At 27.6% G+C, this 19386-nt stretch overlaps 1 protein-coding gene across 1 annotated transcript; it reads left to right on the top strand.

Annotated features, from left to right (window-relative positions):
* The first annotated feature begins 663 nt into the window (after window positions 1-663).
* LOC107163924 (protein scarlet-like) lies at window positions 664-18287 on the top strand. Its single transcript, XM_015511560.2, has 16 exons — window positions 664-847; window positions 925-1045; window positions 3349-3397; window positions 3473-3522; window positions 3620-3756; window positions 3812-3940; window positions 4011-4104; window positions 7002-7197; window positions 9353-9509; window positions 9614-9645; window positions 11124-11229; window positions 16441-16668; window positions 16857-16992; window positions 17230-17335; window positions 17797-17897; window positions 18000-18287. The coding sequence occupies exons 1-16, from the start codon at window positions 755-757 to the stop codon at window positions 18179-18181; spliced, it is 1917 nt and encodes a 638-aa protein (XP_015367046.1). The 5' UTR covers window positions 664-754; the 3' UTR covers window positions 18182-18287.
* The last annotated feature ends 1099 nt before the right edge of the window (window positions 18288-19386 follow it).

Genomic DNA, 19386 nt, shown 5'->3' with positions numbered 1-19386 from the left:
CAGGTAAAATGTATTCTAAAAATGTAGCGCAAGTGTCTGTGAATTATATTTAAAAGACATTTTTTAAAAATATTGATTAGAACAAAAGTTATTTCATTCGTCAGAATGTCAGATCTCTGTGGGACATCCAGTATACTTATTTACATATTTACTTCGTAAATTATAAAATATAATAGTAAATTAGTTTTATTAGGAGCAACTGACACGTGGCCACGTGTCAACTATACCTACCTAGCAAACTAAATTATAGGTACCTATTACTTATGAATTAGGTATTATATATTTTTAAGATAAACAATGTCTTAATGATGTTAGCGAGGTATCAAAACATTATGTCTAACAATCAAGTACGGGTACCTATATAGCTATAAAAATCAAAATAATGCCTTTTTTTCTTGGGAGGGATAAAACGTTACATATTATTTTGCAGTCTTTAAGTTTGATTGATTTGTATTTCCGGGTTGAAATTTTTAAAACTATCCCAAACCTACATTTACACTTTTTAAAATTGTATTTTGCTAAGCAATATTTAATACACCTATATTAATATGTTATTATGTAATTCAAAAAATGCAATTGATACTTTTTAATTGTGTTTGGCTTCACACGGTGAACACCTACGTGGCTCAGGTATATGAACTCTAGTTTCAGTGTAATATACATAGTTCAATCAAAATTCGCTCGGTAAAGTCTTTCTCAGTAGTGAAAGAACACTTTTATTAAAAAAAAAAAGAAGATTTAATAATTAAAAATAATGGATTTGGCGTCTACATACAATGTATTTTTCAACACAAACACGCCCGACGATCACGAATCTTCTCATATCCATTTATGCACAAACAATGTGGTAATTTTAAAATGTTTTGTGTTATTTTCGGCGACGCGCTAGGTACTATTAAACTTACAGTTACGTTTGTATTTTAGGACGAAATTAATGAAAACTGCTTACCAATTTATTGGGAAAATTTGAGTGTGCACGCAATAATTAAAAAAGACCGGTGGTTACGTTCGAGCATTACGACTAGAAAACTTTTGTTAAATAAAGGTAAGAAATTAGTATAAATTCACATGTCTACTTATAAGTTTAAATATTTCACAACATTCATTATTACTAGGTATATCGTATATCTATCTATTATACCATTTATACCCATATGCGCAAATAGCGGAAAAGCGAGCTGCCCCCTTAAAATAAAATAAAATAATATAAAATCATCAAACGTTATTTTTGTGCCTTTGCCTACACCTACTTAGTATATATAATATTAATTTGTAGTATACCGCCTATATATTTATATTTAATATATATTTTAGTCCCGACAATGTAAGGAAAATATAGCACATCCTACCTATAGTTAGTATACTTTAGTAGTTCCATTCATTTATATTCATTCGTGGGAACCACTGTTTTGCATTACCTGCAGTATACCTACAAATTACAATAGCAGTTGTAAATTGCAGCAGCTACTCAGTTTTATTCTAAGTATTCTTTTGAGGATTTTAGATTTTGAAAAATATTCATTTATAATTCATAGCATCAATATTGTTAAAATTGTTCACCTTCTCTAACCAATAAATACATTAGCATACGTTTTTATAATTCATGAATATACTCAAACATACCCCATTGCAATTTAAGATGCTTAGAAATTAAAATATGTATTAAACCTTTAATCATTATTCGTTAGGTATCTACTATATTGATCTATGGCATCCAGAATCATGTACCTAGCTACTACCTAACTAGAAATGGCGCGGATCACAAATTTTTAGATGTATTTACCTAGTATAGGTAGTTATAAACACATTGGACAACAACATATTCTATAAAATTCTAATATTCAATAGTAGGTTGGTACCTATAAGTTATAACTTATAAGTTAATCAAATTAAATTAAACTGTTACACATATTATTGTTAACATCACTTCATAATTTTTATTTTAGCCGTCACTGAAAATTTAAATTTAAAAAACTTTCTAAATACAACTACTATATTTATATATTGGCTTTAGGCTACCCAAGTATACAGATAAACAAGTATTAATTTTTTTTATTAATTTTATACATTAAAACCAAAAAGAAAAAACATATAGAAAAAGTTTAATGATATATGTGTAAAATAAAATTGAATTACAACAATTAAATTTATCTTTGAATGTTAGTATTTCACTATTGCTATACCTATTTTAATTTAATTATCTCTTACAAGTCTATAAATAATAATATTTTTATTAATTTTAGAATAAACCACAATAGTATATTCAATAATAAACTTTCAAAAATTCTTGTTGTGGTTAAATCATTTAAAAAAATTCAATTCTTAAATTTCAAGAACTAAATGTTATTTTATGTTATCGACTATCGTATTACGTAAAAATACCATAAGACATAAGTATTGAATTTCATTTATTATAGTTAATAGGTCGATAGCCTGGTAGGAGGTTTATTTAGTTTTTTTTATTACCAACGCCGATAATATTAACGTTAATTGTGATACTTAGGTACCCTTTTACGAGAAATATTAATTAATTATTAAGTATGAATAGTTTGATTAATATATGTAGTAACCTACATAGCGGTTTTCATATATTTAATGGCATATGGGTACGTAGGTATTTATAAAGAGTATTTACCCAATTCAAGTTTTTAAATTGCAAGTTATAAAAATTGTACAAATGATATCTTAATATACGATTTAAATAAATTACAAGTGGTGGTTTATAATAGAGTAATATGTTATTGGTTTTAACTTTATAAGTTACAACTTTAGTGATTAGATTATTTTAATCAAATTATTTCGGTTTTATATTTGTACAATAGTCGAAGTGCTATCGCTGGATGATTCCTTCAATCGTGTATTCATGTTAATATTACTTATTCTTTTCTTTTTTCCATCTCTTCAGCCTATTGGTGGTACCTACCTTCCTACTGATAAAGATGTACAATAATTGTTGAAATTTTTAATAAAAATGAAATAAAAATAATTATTTGCACAATACAATATATATAATATCATGTTTATTACTGTAAAATTATATGCATATTACTCATATTAGTGCCTGTAAAATGTTTAGTTTTTAATAGAAAACATACATCTATTCATAAGGAAAATATGTATAGGTATATAAAAAAGCACACATCTAAGCCTTCTGACCATCCAATATCACAGACTACAGATCAAATTACTTAATTTATATATATACAAATATACAATACTTATATATTATGTTATATTTTTATAATTTACTATTGTAACTTAAAACGTATTGAGATAGGCGTGATAACGTGTGAATATGTATTACCTACATTTAAAGTTTACTATATACATATTGTATTTGTTTTCAAGTCGAAGGATATATACCTCCGTGTTCACTTGTAGCCATCATGGGACCAAGGTTTGTATATAAATCAAAATCCGTTAAATACTTAAAAGTTAAAATTAAATTTAACAAGAATTAATATAATTTCAGTGGTGCTGGAAAAAGTACTTTAATGGCTGCTCTGGCTAATAAACTTCCAGGTAACAATTTTTTTTATTAAGATGTGACAACATAGTATGTATAGGTGTTGTATATTAAATTATTATGTTATTATGATTTATTTAAATATTTTTAAAGCCCAAATAGAACTCGAAGGAAGTGCGAAAATAGGAAGTCTTTCGGTTAGAAATTTTGAAAGCCACAATTTTGGATTTATGTACCAACACGATTTATTCTGTGGAGTTTTAACCGTAAAAGAGCATCTTTATTTCATGGTAAGTCTTCGGGTGATTTTTATTTAGTTTTCGTTATAAAAACACATTGTTCTAGGCTAAATTAAAACTGGACAGGAGAACAACTGACAAAAATCTGAAAGCTCGAGTATCGGCTGTTATAGAAGAATTAGGTCTCGGTCAATGTATGAACACTAGGATTGGAGCTAATGGGGAAAATGGAAAGGTACTTAAATGAAAGTTTATATCTGGATAATATAAACTTGTTTTTTATAATACATTAATTTATGTTCTAGATAACGTTATCGGGTGGTGAGAGAAAAATTGTGTCGTTTGCAACTGAGCTTCTTACCGACCCACCATTTTTATTCTGTGACGAACCGACAACAGGTAAATAACTATATAGGTATTACTAACTAATGTAGGTACCTAATCGTTTTTACTTTTTTCTTTCGTAGACGCAATAAAATGATCAGCAACGATCAAAGTGGTTAGTTAATATTAAAATAAATAAATCAAACGATTCCATTACAGTATAATATAAATGTATTAATAAGAATATTAACTATACTGCCATCATAAAATAAACATATTTTATTAGGATTACCTCGTATACATACACATTGGCCCGAATAGACCATATATAGAGCAATAGAGGATCGTAAACATTTGTGTTGCGATGATCAATATGGATGATACAAATATGCTTTAAATTCGGAATGGAAAGATTGACATAAATAAAAAAAAATATATAAAATACAACATTATTTTATTATAGTTTCTGATGATGACGCATACAGAAATGGAGGGAATATTCTTTCCATATTGTATTAAGTTTCTATTAAATCGTCGCAAAATCGGACTATCTAAAATTAAAAATCATAATAATATCAGTCATATCAAATCAAAAACTAATGATTCTTCGACTTCATCGGGTTTGCAAAATGGAAGATCAAAAATATAATAAAACAGTTCATCATCTGTGTTCGTAATCTGTCAATATACCTAAAGTTGAACAAACTCACATCTTGCAATTTTCCAAACTACGGTTGTCGAAGATGAAAATTGCAAACACAAAAAGATACTGGTTATGCATATAAAAATATATTATATACTGATTCGTAATGCGTTCCAATTTAAAAATCGTTTATACGAACATTTAACAGTAGGGTTCAGTACAATACTTTAGGCATTACATAATATTATATCAGATATTTTTTAAAATTATATCAATTTATAACCTCGAAGTACGTCATTTAGGTAGTGAACAAAAAATTATATAATGTGACATTTATTTATCATTTTTAAAACCAAAGCCAATAAAAAATTGGTAAAAAAATGTGTTGGAGTTATGTAATGTACCTTGCCAGTAAATTTCAAGATATTAAAATCATTAAATATCAGTTTTATGGCAGCTTGTTGCTTGTATAATATTTATTATTATTATTATTTTCTGTCGCAATTTACATTTCGGATTATAGAAAATTCGTAGTTATTGAACAGCCATTAGTAGTATTACTAGTATTTAATAAAATGATTTAGCTAATAGTTAGACAACTGCCGTTCATAAACGGATATAACGCATAGTTTGAAACTGTCAACTATATTTACCTTTGATCCGGCCGGTTATAGACTATGCACGTTTTCACTACGTTCCTTAATTGAATTAGGGTGCAACATTAAATATCAAACTAGCAAGCACACTTTAACTCCCTACCTACATTTGGTTATTTCGAAAGGATATTTAAAAAAAAAATTATATTTTATTAAATATTATAATTAGGTACCTATTAAAATACATTTTTATAATGTTGTTATTACTAGTTTTATTTATATACAATTTTTATTTAAAAAAATCTAACAAATTTATATTAATAAATGGTACCTATATGTTCTATATAGGGAATTATAAAATAATTAAATAATACTAAATTGGAATCTAAACATTGTTTAATTGTTTTTATAGTTGATATTATGTAGGTAGGTACTAATATGGAGATTGGAATTCAATCCTTTTTAGTTTCTTTATATTTCGATCCCATAATGTTTTTTTCATTTTATTTTCTTCTTTTGGATAAGAATATCAATAGCAACTAAACAACTTTTGTTACGTTATCTTTTTGCAATAGTTTTTGCTGTCATAGATTTATTCTCCGTGTAGGTAGAATATTGATAGATGTATTCTCCACGATATTCAAGTTGTTTGTAAGTTGGATTTTGTATATAATTAAATTTGTTTTCGTGTATTCAAAATATTTATGAACCCAAATGTTATACTTGAATATGTACGAATTATTATCGTCGATATCAATGTATGTTTTTAAGAAAATTCTATACTTTTCTTTGTTACAGAATTCGGCATTTGAATAAAATCAGTTACATATAGATTACAATAAAAACTGATTTAATATACTTTGCTCTGAATTATAAAAAATATTACAAAATTACTAATTACCTACGTCAAATAATAAAATTGGATCAGTAGGTACGAGGTACTTTCAAGGAATACTTTAAATAGAGCATATTAAGTATAATATTATTTAAAATAGTTATAAGTTTTAAGTTTATGTGTATTTAAGATTTACTATATCAAATAATAATGTACCTACCTAATATTTAAATTAAACTGAGAAAACATGACAACAATTGCTTCACAATTTAAAAAATAAATAGATTCCCTGACTCCTATCTAATTTAATATCCGTATATAGGTATTCATTTATTTATTATACTTATCTTCCAAAACTTACATAGGCAGTATAGGTGTATATACAATATTATTTTTTATTTTAAAGACCTAAATTAACCTGTTATTTTTAACAATTAATTTGGTGGTAAATGTTTTGAATATGTTATCAATATATACTTAAAAGATTGTTTGCATTAATATTAAATAACGTGCGCTAAGTTAGTCAGAACGTAATACGGAGTCTAACCGAATTCAGGTACTAGCGCCTCAAGAACAGTTAGGGTAAGATAAGCATTTTTTCTAAAACGTTATGGTTAAATATTCTAATATTTAAAAAAATGTATGTGATAAAATCCTAGGGCCATGTATATTGTATTTGAGACTCTCCTCCATTCGACTTGCGGTATTTGTTTTAACTAAATAGAAATTATTATTGTTATTATATTTAATTATTTTTATATGGTAAATTCCCATGATACTTAGAATATTAAAAGTTTTTTATAAGAATAAAACTAAGCACATTATAATATTTATTTGATTTGTACTTCATCTTTTATTGCTATGTGCAAATGTGACGTATGTAAATATTCTGTTTTAGGGTTGGATTCATACAGTGCTCAGAAAGTCATTAAAGTTATGCAACGATTAGTGTCTGATGAAAGAAAAACGGTTGTCTGTATAATTCATCAGCCTAGTACTGAACTTTTAAACGCATTCAACCAGTTGATTTTGGTAGCTGATGGAAGAATCGCCTATTCAGGACCACCCAATAAAGCTATTTCGTTTTTTGAGAGGTAAAATTGTTTATAAATACAAAACATAATTATCATTAATTATTGGGATGTTAACCACATTTAAATTCTCTTAAGTAGTTGGCAGGGTCTGGTTTGATGGCTTACTTTTCAAACTTAAAAAATGTCTGCCTGCCGCTTACTACTTTACCTTTTGATTATTAAATCATATTTGAGTGATCGTACTTTCGTCGTACGCCAGAACTCAAGCCACTCAAACTACTTCCACATCTTAGCCGGAGTTCCTCAAAGTAGCGATATTGCTCCCTTCCTATACAAATATACATTATACAATATCTTTACGCGTGACATTTCTGAAACTTCCTTTACCGAAATCGATTCCTCGAAAACTCAATCACTGTTTCTATTATGTTACAAAGACATCTCAACATAATCGACCTCTGGACATAAAGATGGAAGATCAAAATTAATGAATCTAAGTCCTCCTTCATTACATTCACCCTAAAAAAAGGATTTCGCCTCTTAGTCACAAACCCTTCCTACTCAGAAGTTAAATATCTTGGTCTCATCTTCGACAGTAAACTTACCTGGAATCCTCACCTTAAAGTCGAACAAAAAGCTTTCAATACTCGACTCCACCTCCTTACTGAGTCCTTAGACCATTACTGAAATCTAAAATGAATATAAATATCAAACTATTAATCTATAAGTCCTTACAAAGGCCACTTTGGACTTATATAATAATTTACTTAATAAATATTATCAATTTAATAATTTTAAGATTAATAATTGTAATGTAATAATAATTCATAATTTATTGTAAAAAACAATATATACAAGTAATGCATTCTGTATAATATTTAATAATTTAAAAAATAATAATTGTAATATAATAATAATTCATAATTGTAAAAAAAAAAATATAAGACATGCATTCTTTATAATATTTAATAATTTTAGGCACCATGTATAGAGATTGAAACAAGTGCGATTACATTATTTAATCATCTACTCTACACTATTATGTTCTTACAATTATGAATTATTATTATATAGAATGCATTACTTATATTTTATATAGAATGAAGGGATAAAATGTATGACAGTATTTTATAGACGTAGATCACTGGTTACCAAACTAGGGGGCGTGTACACATTGCTGGGGAGGCGCAAGCAGTTATTACGAAGTAAAATTTTTATTTTAAAACTTATAGAAAAAAATATTTGACCGGAAATCTTTATCTGTTAATCGAGTATCAATAACAGATAACCGATAAAGACTATAAATGTTTGGCCACATCGTGTAACTTAATCGTTTTATGTCACGTTATCTGTTTAATAATTCTTGTCTTATTCCGAATATTGTATAGAATACAGAAAGTTTATAATATGTAAAGTACAGCAAAAAAGGTGAACGATTTTTTACAATTTATAGGGGGGGCGCGAGATTTTTGAAAATCTACAAAGGGGGAGGGTGTAGAATAGGAGAGGTTGGGAACCACTAACGTAGATTGATAACTTATAATATATGTAGTGTAGGAACTTACACGTGTACCATTTTTTTACCATGTAAGAACTTACACATCACGTATGTAAGAATTAACGTATGTAATTGTTTACCTGTTACTTCTGTGTAGGAACTTATGATTCCCCGAATTTCGAATGGGCACCCTTAGGTTTCTGTCATGCCCGGGTGGGGGGCGGTGCTGCGTGAACTGCGAGAAAGATTATGCCACCCATGACCGGGATTCGAACCGGTGACAGTGCGCGTTAGTCCTTGTTAGCGCCTTAATCCGCCCGGCCACTCACCCCCCCCCCCCCCCCCCCCCCCGTATCATTATTTTATTATGTTAAATTGATTATATTAGATATTTTGTCATTATTTAATGAAAAAATATTTAAAAACCTTATGAATTAGTAGTTCTAGAGGTATAAAGTGATACCTAAACCCCAACTCCCTTTTTGCAGTGTTAAGAATTAGCAGTTTAGCAAACAGATAATCTATATATTTATTGTATAATTGTATTGATTGTAATTTTTATTTAAATTTTATAAAAAAATAAGATTATATTTTAGTTCAATATTTTTTTTAAAAATTGTTGCTGTATCGAATAAATAACAATGAAATCACTATAAAAATTATGATTTTATTTTCGAGAATACTGATTATATGAATTGATTATTATTTATACTATAGTGTTGGTTATCGCTGTCCCGATAATTATAACTCAGCAGATTTTATTATGAAAATATTATCAGATAGCAACAAATCTGTAAAAACGGTTTGTGATGAATTTGCAGCTAGTAAGCACGCAGAAATAGTAAAAAATGCTATTGCAAATGAAATATATTTTGTAAGTATTATTGTTTTATATATACTGAGTAAAAACTATAAAGGATGTACATTGTTTTAGAATTTATGCTTACAATATAATTTATATACAATTTTAAATTTCAGGATACATCAAGTTCATCGGTGCTTCGAAATCAGTGAGTTTTATATTTGCCATTATTAAAAAATTTATCATTTTTTAAAATAATAAAGCATAGTATGATTATAATATATTAATACTAGATACTCTACAGTCGAGGTCGTCAATTGATTTCAAATCCAAATCATATTAATTATATTATCAACTCTTAAGTATATTAGATGCACCCACTTTATATAATCATCATTTATAATATGACAATTTTAATTCTTTTAATGTAATTTAAATTTGGATTTTGGTCTGAATCTTAAACGTTTTGATGATTTTGCTTCTCTTACCATTTTTAAGTATCTTTATGTTTAATTAAGTTATATTTAAATCTCTAGTCTTGGTTCCGATTCATTTTATATTTAATATTTTGAACGTTATTACAACACTTTAATAAGTTCATTAATATTTTATTGAAACTATGATAAATTATATTATGATATTATATACGTCATGTTTAATTAAAATACCTAAATAATACGACGAGTACGGAGTAGGTGTGCTTATAACATCCACGATTTGTTCAAACTTAACAATATAAGCTATAGCTGGTGTACATATTATGATCTTCATAATCATGTTATGATAAATCGACTGTATTAGACATTTAGACGTCGTATAGGTACCTAATGGAATAGTGGTATAGCCGTGGTGCGCGCGCGCACATTGTAACAACATAATATTTTTTAGTTTATAGTTTTGTATAATAATAGGAATAAAAACAAAAGAAATACGTATGAGAATTGTTTGAGATAAAAAACGTGTACCATTTTTTCTTGCCGTAGAAAGTAAAATTTAAAAATATGTTTGGGTAAAATTTATTATGTAGAACGGTGGCGTATGCGTGAAGAAGAAACATATCTAAACATAATAATATGTATTCCTTATATATTAATATATTATAATAGGTACCTACCATTTTCTAGAGTATGAAACCCGCGATTACCATACGGTTAAGGGCCTAAATAAACGTAAGCACAATATATTGCAGCCAGCATCTTACGTGCACTGTGCATTATACATACCAGCTGATAGTTTGTGACAACGACAATAACAACAATACTGATACACCTCTGTATATTCAGCTATTATATAGTTGACTATATATAGAGAATTAGAGACACGTTTCTGCCATGATAATATTATTTTCGTGTCATGTATATAATATGTTGTAGGTAATCGTAGTGTTAATGGACTGTATACACTTATGTGTATATTCTCTATATATAGTAATAGTAATATAATAATATAGTAGGTACCTAAATAATGTCACCTTACTGTTTACTTTTGATGCAATATTATTCAAATAAGTATATTTGTATATAACTGTAAAATACCTTACTATGATTAATGGCGACAGATGCTGGGTTTGTGTATTTGAGATCAATAAAAAAATAAATAATTATCATAGAGGTAATATGTTATATTATATGAACATTGCACTATAGGTATTTATTGCGTTTCTGCATATATTGAAATTTTTTTCAGCTTATCGCCGTTTTGGCCGGTGAAACTGTACCACTTGACCGGAAGATATCTTCTAGAGAAAGTTCGCAACCCCACCATTGACATCCACAGGTTTTTACAAAAAGTCGTGAGTATCCAATACGTGTTATTTTAATGCACCATATGTACCGCTATAACTTGTGAATACCTAGGTAGGTAACTGTATATTTTGCAAATTTAATTTTTGATATTCAAATGACGTTTTGATATGGAATATACTATATAGGTACTCGGACCTCCCGCAATGTAATGCACAATGAACAATACATATTTTTAAATTCAGGGTGAAATTAGAATTTCATATTATATATTACCTATATACAGATCTACTAAAATAAAAATATATAACACTGCACTAGTTGTTAGTTTTTATATCTACAACACTTTTCATTTTTTCAAAAGCTATTTTGATATAATAAATTATTATTATTATGCGAAATCGGAGATTTATTTTATGTGTTATTCAGTACGGTAGATATTTATTTAAAGGGGTTTCGCATTATTTTAAGTTGCAAAAATATTAGAATATAATCGATATTATTTTTTAGTAATTTTTGTTAGGTTTTTTTTATACCTAGTCACTATTATTTTAGATATATGTATAATGTATATATCTAACGACGAGGGACAAATATAAGTATTTAACGATATATAAAAGCCATAAAAGGATAAAACATTAAAATGTAAACAAATCTAATAAGTACTTAGTAATAATACTATATTATTTGATAGTTTTGCGATTATTGCATTAAGAATTTGTTTCAAAAATTTTATATTTTTTTATAAATCTACACAAGAAGTAGAATATTATAAAACATTAAGTCATCTTGAATATACAATATTATTTACATGCATTATTATTATTATTATTATTAAAATTGTCAAAATTATGTGACGATTCATAGAAGTTAGAATTATTTAGAGTTTAAATTATGAAATAATTGAAATCAAGATTGTATATTTGATTAAAATTCGTCGAAAATAATATAATTGTCAATGTAATCTCAATTCAATGTAATTAAAATTTTGTAACCCAATGGCCTATGTCGCCCAGGGTATATTTTGTTTGATAAAAAAAAAATTAGTCGAATTTTAATATATCGCCAAGACATAGAAATAATTGTGTAAATATTGTTAAACAAACATGTATTATAATATTTTAAATTTTTATAAATTCTTTGATTTTTTTCAACACAATAGTCATTACCAAGGCTCGTGAGCTCATATAGAAATCCATTTCAAGGTATTGTGGTTGAGTATATGAAATTTTATTTTGCATATTTTCGCATATTTAAAGTATTTTTACCAAATAATAAATTATATAAATATAAAAATAAATTATTTAATTAAGTATTTTGTATTGTTTAATAAATTGGATTAAAAAAATTTCAGATTTGAAATGAGCGATTGACTGCTTGGACTGGATATTTTTTAAATTGATTATTGATAGATATTTTTAATTAATTTTTTGAAATTAGGTACATTAATATAATAAAATATAACTTTCATAAGTATGAATAGAAATTTTTTGTTATTCCAAAATTAATTTATAGGCAATTTATAAGGTATTTTTATTTTCTACCTATTGGTTTATATTTACAGTGAGGCCGCAGTTATGCACTTATTAGTAGGTATAAGTCAACCAAAAATTAACCTTTAACTACACGAAAACATCGTCTTAAGACACGAAAATTGATCTAGAAAGTGTGTTGATATAGTGTAATAATAATATTCAGTATACCCATCATTAACTCATATCGTCAAACATAGCGAATGATTATTATAAATGATCTGTTAACGGCAAGGTGCACTCGAAACAGATACACTAGGTACATAATCGCGCTTAAGAACGTTTATACAACCGCACAATACATATATATATACTTATAATATCTATACACAATACACATATTATACCTATATATCGTACATCAGGCATGTGGAGTAGGTTTAATAATTATTATTATCTGGGGCGGCACACACACGTCACACGCTAGACGTACACTCCTTATTTCAAAACCGTTTTGGAAGATATTTATTTTATATAAATTTAAGTTGTTAAAAACAATATTTTTTCTGAAAAAAAAACTTAAATTTTTATAGTAGTTAAAAATTTGATATATATAATTTTTTCTAACAACGTTGTTTTGTTTGGTGACTTGGAGTTATATTGTAAAATAAATATTTTCAAAAATATTGATAAATGTTCTGAAATAATGAGCGTTTATCGAGTTAGATGTATCACCCTGTAAAGGAAAATGAGATAAAAAAAAAAATTCTAACCGCTGCCGCCCAAGGTCCACGCGCGTAAATTTACGTTCGACGCACGCTGCAGTACCCACAGTGGCGCCGGCGACGCGTACCGTACCGGTGACCCCAACGCTCCACCACTCGTTGTGTGCGGCGGCGGCCGGCGGGACGTCCCCGTGAAATAAGAACAAGTATTATTTTTTTATGAATACGAATCGTTACACCATAATATATTTCATACCTCATTATATGATAATATATTATCCTTATAATTATGCTGTGTATAAATCGAACGCGTTTGTGCTATAATAATAATATCATAGTCTCCCACGTGTGCCCCGCACGCGCGCATTTATCTAGGCGCTCGCGTTACAATTTACGTGTCGGAGACGAAGTCGTTTGTTTATCATATCTGTGTTTTTTTTTCTTGATTTCTTTCGAAAGACGCGGCTGCGTGACGGCGTGGATTCCGTCAGACGATATAATGCCACCTTGGTCGTAATAATTGTATACACACACACACACACACACGCGCGTGCTCGTGTATACAATGTTATTATAAATAGGTATTATATATATATAACGCAATACTAGCTATTACCTATATATTAAAAGTACGTATAAAGCGTGGGAAACACACGTCGTACGATTTTCCTCGATTTCACTAAATCTTTCTCTCTACATAATATTATAATATATTGGTTTCGTTATCACGCCGACGTTTAAAAAAAAAAAAACGTAATCGTTTTCGCATTATGTATATAATTGTATAGTAATAATCGTTATTCGTTTCGATACGAGTAATATAATAATATAATTACAGCCCTGTTATATAGCTTAACTTGTTGTTAATATAATATAGGTATCTTTACTTATGCATGTAGTGTCATTATATAAACGGTGGCGCCTTGACATTTGATTACATATTCGAGCAATAATATTGGTTCAAACGTTGATTTAAAAGTTAATAATTCATAGAAAATAATTCTTTATTGGAGAACATATAACGTATATAGATAAAACCTACGTTTTATTTTGAAACATGAAAAAGTTACATGGAAAATTTAATCCTACTAAAATTAGATCTATATTTTTTTCCTTTATATTAATATTAATTGTTTTGATACCTTATATATATTCTGTCTCACATTTACTCATTGTGCCTAAGGTATAGATTGTAAATTTCTTTAAAAAAAAAAATATTTTTTTCCTCGTTATTAAAAAAAAAAAAAAATTAAAAAGATATTCTTCATATTTGATCCTAATTAAAAAAAAATTCAAATAGTTTTTTTATTTAATTAAAATGAAAATATATTTTTAAGTTAATTTTTTTTTTTCGTTATCACATTTATTATTTTTTTATTCTCCACCTTCACACTTCAGTTTATAGGGAATAAAATAATTTAAATATTGTGTAGGTTGTGTTAATTCATAAAAAAAAACTTATTATTTTACCTATACTGAATTTTAATAAAATGTTTAATGTTATATTAATTTAATAACCTTAAAAACTTAAAACCTTTTAGCTGTCATTTAGTGAATGGTTTCTGAAGTTTTTTTTTCTCGAAACAATGTCAAAGTTAGTAACATCATATATTTATGAATACCAAAATATCAAAAGATAATAGTTTTTGAATGTGATGAATGCAACGTATAATATAATAAATCAATACTTTTTTAATATAATGTAAGAATGATGGGTATTAACGAGTTAAAATTCAAAGTCAGTTATTTTTAAGTTTTAATGAAATAACATATCGAGATGCTTTAATAAAAAAAAGTAAATCCAAACTTAATAAGTTGAAATATGTTTCATAATATGCAGTGACTAATCAGTTAATTTATTTTATAGTCATGATAAATTATTTCAAAGTACATATTTTTTGTAAATTACTGTTTTTAAAAAGAAAATGGCAAAGAGACGAAATGGTCTCCATAATATATGAACCTATAAAATTAAATAGGAGGTACTGTTGATGGACGGTTTTCCCCCCTCAAGACATCAAGCCATTATATTATTACCTACGTTATAAAATTTACTTATTGTGCAAATTTTAAAGATTGTAAATATGCATTTTCAAAAAAAAATTATTGTTTTAATATATGAAAAATCATAATAAATCGTTATAAATATTATTTATTATCGTTATGTGCATTGTAAATACTAAATTGCAGACTAGCAAAGTGTTGAATGAACTACTTATACATATGAATATTAAAATAACGTACATAAATACAGCTCTTAGGCCTGGTGTGGCATGTGGATTGGCTTCAGTCGTCAGCATATATCACTAATTATCGGGTGGGCGACTAGGTATTCAGTATTCGGGTTGTAGTGACAAATCCTAGCCCCATATACACGTATTCTAACAAACCGTACTCTTCCTCACAATAATAAACCTACTAAATAACTTAGGCTAATGACTTTAAACGTTGAAGCCTTAACTCAATAAAAATAAATAAGTCAATAAGTAAATACAATTACACTTTCAGAGAAAATAACAGTCTAATTCAAACACATAAATTTAAAATTTTTTGAAAACAATAAATTTAATACATAGTTAACTTTTAAAGAGGCATTGATGCCAAATGGTGATTTTTTACTACCTCTTTTACATGGAATTCTATCAAAATAAACTACTACAGTACCTTACCTAGTATTACCTTTAGGGTCTATCATTTGATTGCCTCTCTTTCTGTTAATTACTCTTATATTACATTATATGTATTATTTTTACCGTATAGATATTTCTTGTATTGATACTTTTACCAAATTTACTCAATGTGCTTTGTCTTAAATTGTAAATATTTAGTTAAAAAATAAATAAATAACTGATTAAGGTAAATAATAAATTATTTTATTTCCATTTAAATTGTGAAAATGTAATTTCAAAGGAAAGAAATGTGACTTCTACTTTAAATTCAATATACATTTTTCTATATATTCACCTACTTTAAAAAATGAATAAATTAACATAGCCGAGGTCAAATGTGCTTTTATAAACATGTTGGTACGATGTTTTTGACTTAACTCATTCATGTCTTACAGGGGATCGCTATCATGGTCGGCCTGTGTTACTTAGGCACAGTGCAACAGACTCAAGTTGGCATACAATCGGTGCAGGGCATATTTTTCATGCTGATCACGGAGAACTTTTTCACGCCCATGTATTCGGTGATGAATCAACTGCCCACACAATTGCCCCTGTTCAGGAGAGAGTACACTTCGGGCCTTTACGATGCCCCGACTTTCTATATCGCCAACATAGTCTCGTTCGTAAGTGTCTTGTCCAGTAACCGTTTTAATATGGGTAGGTACATTGATCGAGTAGATAACATGAGAAGACGACAATATTATGTATTATTTATGCATACTAATTATCACACTGTGTAATATAATTATTACGGTATTCACATTTTTCTTTCCGATTTTTTTTTGTCCTGTCCGATGGCCCCCACGTGCAGATCCCCACATTGATCATCGAGCCCACGGTATACACGACAATAGTTTACTGCTTGGCTGGTATGCAAACCGATCTGTATGGATATTTTCTCACGGTAATCATCACGATTCTGGTAATGGCCGTGTCCACTTCTTGTGGTCTGTATTAACGTATAGTATATAATATAATGTATATTGATAATATTACTCTCAATATGGCATATTGTTATTTGAATATATATATAAATGTCATAAAATTATAATGATAAAAATACTCACACACACACATACACAAACGCACACGTATTCTTATGTATAATTAATACTTCAATGCTTATACCCAAGGTCTAATTACTATAACTTTTTCGTATGTTTTATATATATATATATATAAAGGTTACATGTTCAATAACATTTTTGGATCCTTATCTTTGGCGTTAACATTTGTCCAGCCATTCGACAATGTGATTATGATCTTATCAGGAATATTTGTGAACCTCAGGTATATATAACGATATTTTAAAAATAATTTAATTAAACATTTTAAAATGTTTTTTGATATCTAAGTTTTGATAAGCTTTATATTATACAAAAGAGCAATATTAGTGTATGAAAGAAATGTAGACTAACTAATAACTTAAAAGTCCAAATTTTTTTCAAAATCGTAGCAAATGAATAAACATTATTGGCATATTTTCTAAGATTTTTAATCAACTTAGTTTTACAATAGAAAATACATAAAGCAAGGATTGAAAAATAAGTAATAACAATAATATTGTTGTGATCATTATTATTTTTATTAAAAAGTAGCTATATCATTATTTTTGATACAATAGAAATAATTTTTCATTGGATCATAACCCCTTATCTCATTAAATACAAATTTCAAAACATTTTTTATTAGAATGTTTAATTTTTTTTTTATTCTATGATTTTATTAAAAATAATTGTTTATATTTTTAGGAGTATACCGTGGTTTCTGCATTGGGTAGTTGAGATATCTTGGTTTGAATTGGGATTTGAAGCGCTCACTATTATTCATTGGCAAAATGTAACTTATATTGGTAAATAATAATACCTTCGTCTAAAATATGATTAAATTTTACTTTGATCATCGTTATTTGCACGTAAAATAGTTAAATAAATTATGCATATAATGATTTTAGCGTGTAGCGAAGATCCGGATGTACCGTGTCTGATGGACGGCAGTGAAGTTTTGGATAAATACGAATTTAAAGTACCCAATCTGATGCCGCACATTTATTCTATGATTTGGCTGTACATTGGTTTCCATGCCATATCATTTGTGTGCTTCGTGACTAGGGCTCACCTGAATAAACTGTCATAGAACGAGAATTTTCCATGGGGACTGGTATTTTCTAATTGTATAATTTTTCTAATTTTTTTTATATTTACAAATAAAGCACATTTTTTACTAAAAAAAAAAGAAACAAGTTTTATTAAACTCATTCGTGTAATAATATTATACTACGTAGATTGTTTAGATACATATACATACTACCATCGCTTAGCCAATAGGTACAAAATATAGTTTTTTAAATCGAAGAAGCTGAACCCTTTTTCATATCATTCAAAAGCCAAATAGTATATATATATATATGTATATGTATACATCACAAGGGAGGGGGTCATCACTTGCGAAGGGTCAGTTTTGCCTCTTGTTCGTGTTTGTATTTTGACTGTTGCGACATTTTTATAGGTGGGAACCGTAGTCCGATAGTTTTCTCACATACCGTCACACTGCGGAGTGAGTCCCTCACCCTTTTTAGCCATGATATTACGTAGGTACGTGTGTTTTGCGTATACACGGGTGCAGCTGCTCCGTCGATATTACTGTTATAACAATCGCGTCTTAGTTCATACCCATTAATTTTTTTTTTTTAATTTTTTTTTTTGACAAGAGCAGGGAGGTTAAATCTAATATATAACATAATATTATGTGCTTATATTGCAGTGGACGTGTATTTTTTTTACTTTTGCAGTTTGTGGGATTTATTATGATATAATATATTATTAACTATTAAGGTTATTATATTCGTATTGAACATATTATAATAATGTAGGAATATCTAGAATAAAAGGAAATTCGGTCTACTATGAAACGTTTCGCAAAGATTTTATTTAACTAATTATGGTCATCATAAATTACATACATAATGTTTTTGCTATATTAAATTTCAAATCTGTTAAAATTCTGCTATTTAAGTTTCATAAGACATAACAATATGAAGACGTAATTAACAATTTATTTATCCGTATTACGAATTTAATAGGTTTATAATTTTTGCTAATATTTTCGTTTTAAATTCCTAAAAACTTAAAGATCTAGAGATTGTGAGTCTTTTATGCCTAAATCATAAATACTGAAATACCTATATATAGGTTATATTTATAATTCATAACTGTTTCCTCATTATTTTATTATGTATGTTTATGTACATAAAGAATGTACTTAGTTCTTACTATATTATATAAGCGCAAATTATTATATACTTAAGCACAAATGATAAACATTTTTCAGAACGATAACAT

Source organism: Diuraphis noxia, unplaced genomic scaffold, assembly GCF_037042655.1.
Source record: "Diuraphis noxia isolate RWA-SAM2 unplaced genomic scaffold, SU_Dnox_SAM2 contig0002, whole genome shotgun sequence".
Lineage (NCBI taxonomy): Eukaryota > Metazoa > Arthropoda > Insecta > Hemiptera > Aphididae > Diuraphis > Diuraphis noxia.
This window is presented reverse-complemented; position numbering and strand designations above follow the sequence as displayed.